This window comes from Hibiscus syriacus, unplaced genomic scaffold (genome assembly GCF_006381635.1).
Source record: "Hibiscus syriacus cultivar Baekdansim isolate YM2019G1 unplaced genomic scaffold, ASM638163v2 tig00112231_pilon, whole genome shotgun sequence".
NCBI lineage: Eukaryota > Viridiplantae > Streptophyta > Magnoliopsida > Malvales > Malvaceae > Hibiscus > Hibiscus syriacus.
This window is the reverse complement of record NW_024063276.1, coordinates 373,035-385,322: the sequence shown is the minus strand read 5'-3', so window position 1 is coordinate 385,322 and position 12,288 is coordinate 373,035. Positions and strand designations below refer to the sequence as shown.

General features: G+C 32.0%; 1 protein-coding gene across 1 annotated transcript; it reads left to right on the top strand.

Moving 5' to 3' along the window:
- The first annotated feature begins 2,946 nt into the window (after positions 1–2,946).
- Positions 2,947–4,266, top strand: LOC120176201 (casparian strip membrane protein 6-like). Its single transcript, XM_039182673.1, has 3 exons — positions 2,947–3,158; positions 3,247–3,373; positions 4,030–4,266. Exons 1-3 carry the CDS (start codon positions 2,947–2,949, stop codon positions 4,264–4,266), a joined length of 576 nt encoding a protein of 191 aa, XP_039038604.1.
- Positions 4,267–12,288: the final 8,022 nt, after the last annotated feature.

Below are 12,288 nucleotides of genomic sequence, written 5' to 3'. Positions count from 1 at the left end.
GAATGATATATAATATTTATATCACAACGGCAAATATCGTAAACAAGTATTACATTCAAGTAATCCCAACACAATGGGCATCATCTTAGGCTAGATATGCTTGAAAGCAAGAAATATCGAAAGATTTCTCAAGGGAAAATAAAAGGAAACCATAACTTATATCAATTAGTGAAGTTTGAGTAGAGGTGGTGGGTTTGTGCGTTCTGTTTTTCAATTTAGTTTTTAATGAGTTGAGGCTTAATCAATATATGAAATATGTATAATTAATCTACAAGAATGATATATTAGAAGAGATGAAGTGAAATATATATATTTTTGAATTTTTTTCATAAATAATCTTCGAAAAAATGCTAATACTAAGTTTTAAAGTTACGAGGAGTAAATACAAACTATAATTTATGTAAATGATAACCTATGATTCAATATAATTATAAAAAAAATGTATTAATATGATGAATAAACACATTTGATTGATCGATCAATCTATGTTGATTTTCGTTCTTTTATAATTTTTAGATCATGAATTTTGGAGTATTTTCTTTCCTTTGTTTAGAGTCTTCTTTCTTCTCTCTTACAATTATGGGTATGTGTGCTATTAATACTTACAAAAAAAATTATGAAACAATATTACCTTATAATAATAATACATTATTTAAAAAATGTATTGAAATGATTTATCCATTAACTATTAATTAAACCCGCTCAGATGCAATATGATTTCAACACGTTTACGGATGATAAAAGCCTTGGAAAGCAAACTCTATTTTGATCTAAAGAACAAAAAGCTGCCACAGAAGGAAGTGGATTGGTTCAGAGGTTTAATAAAAGCTCCAACCAATGCCAACTCAACTGCCCCAAAAGATACTTTGTCACTCCTCTAACTCGGGATAAGAAGATACCACTTTATGTTGTAATGATAGTGTCTTTGGATTGGTTGATTAGGGTTCTATAGTATCAAATAAAAACATAAAATATGGGAGGCAAGTACAACAGCTTCTATTTGTAGCATTCTTATCATTGCTGCTTTAGTAAGTACGGTCACGTTTTAAAATCACAACCACCCTCCATATGGCTCCCTTGCTGTTCAAACGACTTACCAAAACCACACATTCTTTACAATTTTATATATTCTCTCTCATCTTCCAAAAATAGTTAATCTTATTTAGATTGGTAAATTTGACTCATACTCGATTATCCGAATCGATTTATCTGATCTGAGGCCTAACATAGACCCGAATATGTAACCCGAAATTGATCTCAAATCTGAAATAAACCGAATCGGATCATAATTGACCCAAATTATAATTGAATCGAAAGCAACTCAAATCGAAAGCAATCCGAACGGAAGTTAACCTGAATTTAATTTACCCATATCTGATCCAAATTGAATTTTGACTCAATTTTAACCTGATAATTGAGTCTAAGTGAACGAATAAATTATTATTATTATTATTAATTAGATAACTAGTAGAATGATATATATTTTATACTCATTTTATATTATACAACTAGTTAATCACCACCTTTAATAATAGTTTAATAGTTCAATATAATATTTTATCAGTTAAGATATCATCTCTATATCCATAACTTCTAAATCATTCGAAAATAAGGGGTTTAAAATTAAAGATAAAATCCCCAAATTCTAAGGTTTTTAATTTGGAGAATTTTTGGTGTGTTAGAATGCAGATATAAAATAATATAAAAAAATAAATTAATATATATATATTATATATTTTTTTAAATATTATAAATGATAATAGTTATAATAAAAGTAAAACAAAAATTATAGAGAATTAATACTACAATCAATCCTAAAATTTATTAGGATTTATAAAGTTATTCTTATACTTCCAAATATTATAATTTGATTTTCAATTTTGGATTTTAAAAGTTTCTTGATTCGATTCATTTAAAATTTAAACTAAACTTCTAGCCCCATATTTAAGATGTGATAATATATAGTTTCACAAAATTCCTGAATTACAAGTAATGAAGAGCAACATCGATGACTATGACGACAAAGAGTGATGATTGTTGAAACAAACTGAAATCAATACGAATTGACCTGAAAATCTAAAGGTTGATCCAAACCAAAACTAAACCGAATTGACCCGAAAATCTAAATATTGACCCGAATCGAAACAACAAGACTCGAAACCAACCGATATGATATTAACCCGACCTGAAAACCAACTGATCCGATATTAACCCGACCCGAAAACCAACCGATCCGATTTTGACTTGACCTGAAAACCAACCAATCTAATATTAACCCAACCCGAATTGAATTTCCATAGATATTAACTAAACCTAATCCATATATATCCCGACCCGACCTGAACCCTGAATATAGTCCTAACCCGAAATGACCCGACCCGAACCCGATCCAAATGACCCGATACCCACCTCTAATATTATTCCTCATTTCAACGATATTTGCTCTTCTCATTGCACATTTTAATTGCCTTAATTAGAATCAACTTTGCTTATACCATTCTGGAATATACTTATTATTTTCTTTGATTCTTAATGATTTTATCCAAGGTGAAGCTGGTAGACTGATGGGTCAACAGGGATGAATTGATAGGGTTTTCGCCTTGAAAATTTTAAATTTTTATATAATTTAAGTATTTTCTTTATATATTTTTTTATTAATATTCTGTTTTTGTTCTCAAAATTTTATAAATTCACGCTTACCGTCCTTCGTCGTTTGGTCTAGGACTTCACCTAAATGGTAAAGAGTAAATTACTCCCTCTATAAATTAAAGCAAGGTTTATAACTTCTCCCATGTGTCATGACGCTGCTTACATCACATTTTCAAGACATGCATCTATAAATACCCTCTCCAAGTTCATCAACTTCAACACTTTCAAACTCAAAAACACTTTGAAATCCCAAAGGTAACAAGCAATTTAGCATACCTTCAAAAAAAAAAAAAAAAAATGGCCAAGGCAAATGCTATTGAGCTTGGAGAGGGTCGAAAGTCTCGTGGAGTGAACAAAGGCGTGTCGATACTAAACTTCATTTTCAGAATACTGGCATTCATAGGCACCTTGAGCAGTGCAATTTCAATGGCGACGGCAAACGAAACGCTGCCGTTCTTTACTAGGTTTTTCCGGTTCAGAGCCGAGTACAATGACCTACCAACACTCATGTATGTTCAATCTTTCCTCAAAACATCAATGGCATGCTTGTTTATATCTGTCGGAAATTTCTAACACTCAAGCTATCTATTATGACAGTTTCTTTGTGGTTGCCAATGCCGTTGTAAGCGGCTATCTGCTGCTTTCTCTTCCTTTCTCAATCGTTCTCATCTTAAGGAGCAATGCTCAAAGGGCTAGGATGGTCTTGATGATGTTCTTTGACATGGTAACGATTTTCAGCTTGACAAGCATTTAATTTACATTTTCGTTGCATGTTTCTTCCAGTGTTCAGTGTATTTGTAGGTGTGTCGGATGGTATTTAAGTCGATTGATACTATAAAAATTAAAACATAAATAAAAAGATAAAAGAGTTTGTTTACGTAGTTCAGATTGATCAACAATTTTTTCTCTATGATGCCTTATTCACAGAGAAATTCACTATAATATCGTCGGTACATGAATCCTCAACCTAACTACACATACTACTTGTAGGCGCTTCCTGTATGATATTATCATACTTATTCCCCTTTAACAACCTTCCATAGATCATTTAACACTTGCAACAAATATTTCTCAACAAACTAATATTTGATTCAACACTAAAGCCCTCTCAAATAATATAATAAAAGTACTAGTCGAAACTAGACACTAACAATCATTGATCTTATATTATTTTCCAAACAAAAAAAAATACTTGTAGTTCAAGTAAATTTCACAAGACAAAGTCTTTTATTATCAGTGTATATCATCAAGAATAACCTTGTTACACCTTTATTTGGTTGGTTGAATAAAACACTTTATGATAAACGGGAAAAGTTTCAGTTTTCAAACCAATGGATAATATGTTAATCTGAATTAACATTAAAGCTTGTTGTGGTATAGGCAATGCTGACTCTTTTTGACAGCGGGACTCTTTTGACAGCGGGAGCTTCGGCAGCGGCAGCTATTGTGTACTTAGCACACAAGGGGAATAGCAGGGTGAACTGGCTCGCCATCTGCCAACAATTCAACGCCTTCTGCCAGCGTACTTCGGGTTCTCTGATTGGATCCTTTGCCGGAATCGTCCTTATCGCGCTGCTGATTACATTATCCGGTGTTGCCCTTGCTCGACGTCCTTAGATCCGGTTTGATTTGATGATGGCTTGATTTGCAAAATGTGTATGTATTTGTTTTCAATGGCCTTGCATGTGCCTGTAAGAATCACATCATTATGCGTGGCTTTAGGTTTCCTTGGTTTTTACATGCTGTGGATTATGGATCAGATTTATTGTTGTTACTGAAGTGGATTGAAATCATTGACAAAAACTTTTCAATGGATTTTTACATCCTGTGGAATATTCTGGGTTTGGGGGACCACAATTTAATTCATTTGGTATAAGGGACATCACAACCTAAGAGCGTAACATGCTCCAGCATAAGCCACTAGCCCACAAGTTCCGTTCGGAAAAGAAGAATCACTATTTTTAAACGGAATTTGGATATTCTAATTATATCAACAACAAAAAAATTAACAGTCTTTATGAAGTCTTCATCTACGATATATCATACCACTTGGAAGAAATGTGTTGTAAAACCATTCGAGGCCTTGTGCTTTGTCACCAGTCCATGCAACAAAGAATTCTTATTCTCACTATTTTCAATAGGAATAGCCAACAAGTGTTACTCCTCTAAATGGTAAAAAACCCATGGGTTTGATGACTTGTCCATGTATAGGTTGAGCCAAATTTAGAATGGACTTGTTTAGGTTATATTTCTTTATTTTTTTAAGGTTAAAATAAGGTTATTATGCAATATGGCGGAGAGGATAGTTCACTCTCATTTTCTGAATAGTCTACAATGATTTTAAGGTAACAATATATAGACACCCTGCAAATGTAATTGTTCGAACCTAGAACTTCTTAAGAAAACAACATTTTCTTTTACCACTTGTAACACCCATAGCCCGTAAACATCTAAGAATACGAGTTATATATGTCATACCAAACAGACTAACGATCACTATTCACAGTTGTTTAAAATTTTATTTCCTTTAAAAATTCCTAATTTCAACTTTTAAAACTATTTTTTCTACTTAAAATTATGTATAATTTAAAAACATGATATTTTAACTACTATATATTCAAGCATACTAAAATACTGAGAAACTAAACTAATCAAATTAAAACAGTCCTAATTTATTATTACAGACCATTTAGTCATAAACGAGAAAACATGTTAATCACATAAATATACATGTCACTACTAGTCAAAAGAATCATCGGTGATGTTTTACTGATATTGATATTACAGATGATCTGCACACGATGCTTGGGAAGCTCCTCACAAAACGTTTGTGTCTTAATCAGAACCCAACCTTGAAAATTATCACGCGTTATGTATAACTGAGTGAGGAAGTAATACTAAAGGTGAGAACAAATAAATAAAGTATCAAAATATATAAAATCATTTAAAATAAAACAGTCAAAACTTTCAAAACGTTCAAACCAAATATCTCATGTTGTTTCTTTAATAGGAAACCTGAAAAGAATTATCTGATAATTTTCATAAGATCATAATAAAGCAGATCAAACAAAATAATCAGTCAACATTCCTTTATATTCAGACAATTTTCAAAACTTTCATATTTCATTTTTATAGCCCAGAGTATATTTAAGAGAATATAAGGCACGTGAGTCAGACGAGTGTGCGCAATACAAATCTCAGTGCCATCATCAGAATCGGAACACATAAGCACACACAGTGCTATCACATCAGAAATAACAATATGCACACAAAGTGCATTCAGGTCGGAATATATAAACTAGTGTACACTCCGATACACCATGATATATCAGAATCAGAACATATAATCACTCCACCGCATGGCATGCTAATTATACCTTTGACTCTCAATATAACATACAGTGGGCTTTCAGTTCATTTTGAAATCATTTAAAAAAATCACATCAGAATTAGAAATATATCTAATTCACATTCGTAAAACATGACATTGACAGTTCATACCCAAAATCATTCATTAAACTTATTAAAATATTACATATATATTTCCAAAATCAAAACATAATTCATATCTTTGAAAATTAACAAGGTGAGGTTGACTTATCATAAGTCGTCCTCGATCATTATAAATAAATAAATAAATTGCACTCACCTTTGTCTCACTACAGAACTTGCATACAATAGTCCTAGTCATGAGCTTTGTCCTTTCCTTTCGGTTTGTTCGGATTGCTAGATTTATCGTAGTCTAACAATATTAAATTATAACACAAAATGTTCGAACTACATATTAGTATCGTACTAACATAAGCTGATTTTAACATTCGAAAATCTATAAAATAAAAATCAAGATTAAATCGATATCAACTAAATCACATTTCCATTATAATTTCCAACTTCTCAAAATACTCATCAAATCCATGAATATTTATTTTCATCCTTAACCCTTCATCTTTTGCTAATTTACACAAATAAACTACAAATTATGAATTCCTTTTAGAATTCACATCCATCTTTCCATTTAATTCATAATGGTCATTCACCATTATGATCATTATACATAAATTACTAAAATTCCAGCACTTAAATAAAATACCAAATCAATACTTCAACATTCAAAACATTATAAATTTCAACCCAAACTTTTCTAAACTTTCAATTTTCATCATCTAACTTTATAAATTTGTAATTCAACCCCAACTCAATATTTAATTCAAAATTCAGCATACTAATAAATTTTCCAGCATTCAATAATTTGCCCAAATAATACTTCTACATTTAATAACTTACAAACAAGTCCCCAAGGTTTTGGGACCTTTCAATTTCCACCTCCAAATTTTCCAAATTTGCAATTTGGTTCCAAACAACATTCCAGCTTAATTTCCAGCATTACAAATATAAAAAATCAACATTAAATTCCTCAAATATTACATTCTTACAATAATATCCCACAATTCCAAGAACTTGTAAACTAGCCCTTTTTCACTTCCAAGGTTCCAAATTTATCCAAACCAATCTCCAAATCACATAGAGTATTAATATCATTTCTAATCCATAGGAAAATTTTCAACATTTTCCCCCAATTTTCTTCCTTATGGTCGTATACTTTATCTCACATAGGGAAACTTTTTATTCAATTTCAAACATGAATTCAACCTCCTATTATTAAATTCATGTATTTCCAATCGTCACAACATCGAATTTAATCAAAATCCCATGATTCTCCATAAACCCTAAAATGGACAAATCTTATATACACATGTACAATTAATTCTAATCATTATACATACTTTAGAAATAATAACTAACATCAAAATCATAAAAATCCTTCAACAACTCTTTAAAATCACTAAACTCTTCAAAACCCTAATCATCAAATCTCATCACACAATCATCTTCAGCATGAAATATTTATATCAAATGATATAGAATTTCATGTAGATTAATTCTCTATCTAATAGCTAAATCCAAAAATCAAGTACATTGCTTCAAAAATCAAAATAAAAATCTTACCTATCTTTTCAAGGGAGGTTCGGTCTTGGAGAAGAAAGAAGCTGAAAATGGTTTATCTTGAGTATTCTAGCTTTTAAAAGATAAAAAACATGGCATTTTCTAATTAATTGAATTTAATATTCAATTAATGAAAATTTTCAAAAATACGCTTAATAAATCTTGAAAATTACCAAATGCCATTGTATTATCTTTCACTAAAATATTCCTTGTTCAAAGATGAATCAACTTGGCTTTGACTTTTGAATTTGACCATCCAATTTTCAAAAATTGCATTTTAGTCACTAAAATTCTATTGTTCGATTAAATCTAAAAAATTGCACTGTTCTGAGCCAAATTTATCTGATCTAAAATATGAAAATAATATTTCCAACCATTTTATAACATCCTTCAATTTTTTTGTAAAATTTCGGTTCGATCCGATTATCCGATTTCAATACTGAACTTTACCTCTTTATAACTTTTAACACAAATATCGTACCAAAAATCCGATTCCCACTAAAATATCTGTTTTAATCCAAACTATTCATTTACACGCTAAAATGTATATAACTTTTAAAAATTACAATTTTGATCCTTAAACTTTTCAAAGTTTATACTTTATCCACTAAACTTTCTAAACTTATTTTAGTCACTAGTCAAAATTTGGGGTATTACAATTTCTCCCCCTTAAAGAAAATTTATCCTCAAATTTTCCATACGTATATACATACCTGCATTAAACAGATGAAGAAACTCTTTTTTCGTACCTTCTTCTCGTTCCCAAGTTGATTCTTCAATTTTATGGTTCCACCAAAGAAATTTTACCAGTGGTATCGTCTTATTTCTTAGTTCTTTGACACGATGTGCTAGAATCCTTACTGGCTCCTCTTCGTATGATAAATTCAGCTAAATCTCAAATTCATCCGGTGTAATCATATGCGAAGGATCTGACTGATACCTTCGAAGCATCAATACATGAATTACATTATGAATCTTATCCATCTCTGGAGGTAATGCCAGCTGATAAGCTATTGGTCTAACTTTCTTTATAATCTCGTATGACCCGATGAATCTTGGACTCAATTTCCCTTTGCGCCCGAATCTCATAATCTTTTTCCAAGGTGAAACTTTAAGAAATACTTTATCACCTTCTTGATATTCAATCTTTTTTCTCTTTAAATCAGCATAAGATTTATGTCTATCAGCAGCTATCTTGAGATTATCTTGAATTACTTTCACTTTGTCTTCCACCTCTTTAATCAGCTTTAGACCAATTATATCTCAATCTTTTAGTTCATACCAATTTAGTGGCGTTCGACATTTTCTTCCATACAACGCTTCAAAATGAGCCATTTTGATACTCGATTGATAACTGTTGTTATAAGAAAACTCTGCTGAGGCAAATACTTTTCCCATGATCCTTTGAAATCAATAGCACACGCTCTTAGCATGTATTCAAGTATATGAATAGTTCGCTCAGATTGACCATCTGTTTAAGGATGATAAGCTACGTTGAAATTTAGTTGAGTTCCCCATGCCTCATGCAAAGACTTCCAAAATCTCGAAGTGAATCTCATATCTCCGTCTGAAACTATTGAAATGGGTACTCCATGAAGTTGTACTATTTTTTGACATATAATTAAGCATATTTGTTCATAGAATAATCTTATCAAACTGGGATAAAGTGTGTTGTCTTCGTCAATCTATCCATAATCACCCAGATCGAATTTTTCTCACTAGCTGTCAAAGGTAAACCTGTTATGAAATCCATGGTAACTCATTCCTATTTCCACTGAGGAATGGAGATAGGTTGCAATAACCCCGAAGGTACTTCGTGTTCTGATTTTACCCGCTGACAGGTTAGACATTTAGAAGCAAACTCAATAATAGCTCTTTTCATACATACCCACTAATACCGACTCTTCAAATCTTTATACATTTTATTTCCTCATGGATGAATAGTCAAAGAACTATAATAAGCTTCAGTAAGAAGATCTTTCTTCAGTTCTTCGTCATCTGGTACTCAAATTCGATTCTAATAATACAAACATCCATCAGACTTAATTTCAAAATCTTTCATTTCTCCTTTCTTCAATTGGTCTATTCTATCTAAACACTTTTTTATCCTTATTCTGTATATCTTTAATGTGATCCAATAAGGCAGGTCTCATTCGTAATTCTACAATCAATGCACCATTCTTTTTCATTAATACTTGTGCATATAAAGCTCTCATAGCAACAAAGATGTTTTGGATAAGTGCATCAACTACCACATTAGCCTTCCCTGGATGGTAATCAATAATCACATCACAGTTTTTGAGAAGCTTAATCCATCTTCTTTGCCTTAGGTTTAATTCTTTCTAAGTGAGTAAATATTTTAAACTCTTATGATCTGTATAAATATAACATTGCTCACCATATAAGTAATGACGCCATATATTCAAACCAAACACCACAGTTGCTAATGCCAAATCATGCGTTATATAATTCCGTTTGTGAACCTTTAGCTGCCTTGAAGCATAGACTACCACTTTACTTTCTTGCATTAAAACACATCCCAGACCATTATGGGACGCATCACTATAGATTACATAATCCTTTCTTGACTCTGGCTATACTATTAACGGTGCCTCTGTCAGAATCTTTTTAAGCATATCAAAGCTTTCTTGACATTTTTCAATCCAGGTGAATCGTACATCTTTTCGAAGTAGCTTGGTAAGTGGAGATGCAATTATTGAAAAATTGTTCACAAATCTCTGATAATATCCAACTAACCCCAAGAAACTTTGGACTTCAGAAACATTTTTTCGGAGGTTTCCACTCTACTATCGCTTGTAATTTCTTGGGATCTACTATAATTCCTTCTGCTGAAATCACGTGACCCAAAAAGCGACCACCGATTGCCAAAATTCACATTTTGATAATTTAGCATATAATTTTTTTATCTCATAACGTCTGAAGTATGATACGGAGATGTGCGTCGTGATCTTCCTTAGTATTAGAATACACCAAAATATTATCAATGAACACCACCACAAATTGATCTAAATAAGGGTGAAATACACGATTCATAAAATCCATAAATCCTATTGGAGCATTGGTAAGTCCAAACGACATCACAACAAACTTATAATGACCATATCAGGTACTGAAAGTCATCTTTGGAATATCTTCCTCTTTTATCTTTAGCTGATGATACCCTGATCGAAGATCGATCTTCGAAAATATTGAAGCACCCTTGAGCTGATCAAACATATCATCAATCCTCGGAAGAGGGCATTTATTCTTTACCGTCACTTTATTCAGTTTACGATAATCTATACATAATCGCATCGATCCATCTTTCTTTTTAATAAAAAATAATGGTGCATCCCACGGTGATACACTAGGATTAATAAAACCTCGATCAAGTAGCTCATGTAATTGCGCCTTTAATTATCTGAGTTCCGTTGGAGCCATCCTATACGGAGCCATCCTGTACGGAGCCATTGAAATAGGTGTAGTACCCGGGAAAATATCAATTTTAAACTCTATTTCTCGATCAAGAGGTAATCCGAGTAAATAATCAGAAAATAAATCTGGAAATTCTCTAACTATCGGAATATCCTCCAATCGAGTTTCAAATGTCTAGGTATCAATCACATTTGCTAAGAAAGTTGTACAACCTTTTTCTATCATTTTTGTTGCCATCACTGATGATATCATATTGGGAAAAGATCTTATTTTTTCTCTAATTAGTATTATCTCGATGCCCTCTACATCCTTTATAAATAGTCTCTTCATGCAATAATATACCCAACCATAATGTCGAGATAACCAATATATGCCCAATATAATCTCAAACTCATCAAATGGTAACTTCAAAATATTCACCAGGAATACAACTCCTTGAATCTTGATCAGAATTTTTTTACTAATTTGTGTAACTCTAGCATTATGACCCATTGGATTAACAACTATCATATCACTAGTGATGGGTTCTAACGGAATATTTTTATTTTTAACTAATTCCGAACTAATATAAGAATGCATAGAACCTAGATCAATCAAAACAAATACAGGTTCATCATAAAGATAGAAAGTACATGCTATGATCTCTGGGTCGTCACGATCCTCATTAGTCTGGATGTTATAAATTCTCACTGGAGCACGAACATAGGATAGGGATGATGTCTCTGAATATCCCCTCTCTCTACCTCATCCTCTACCGCCTCTTTGAGACACTGCTATAGACCTTTCGGTCTGTACTGATCTCTCCCCTACTAATGGGCAGTCTATGACAAAATGATCGGTATCTTCGCAATGAAAACAGGCTCCAGTCTTCATTCTACAAACGCCAGGGTAATTTTTTCCACAATACTGACATTGTAACATCTGATCTTGTGATTGAGTTGATCTTCTGGCTACTAAAGTTTTCATCTGAGTTTGTCAGCCTTTTTCTTTTTCTTCTGATCCTTTATGACCAGAAGCACTAATTTCAGATTTATTTTGGTAACGATAATCGGAGCCTCGACCTCTTTTAGACTGAAACGAGAATGATGCTTCTAATCTTTTAGATTATCATCTTCGCTCTATCATATAACTTTCATTTTGTGCCATTTCCAATTTTTTTTTACTTTGATCACCACTTCTTGAAAAGTGGTAAAGTTCGCA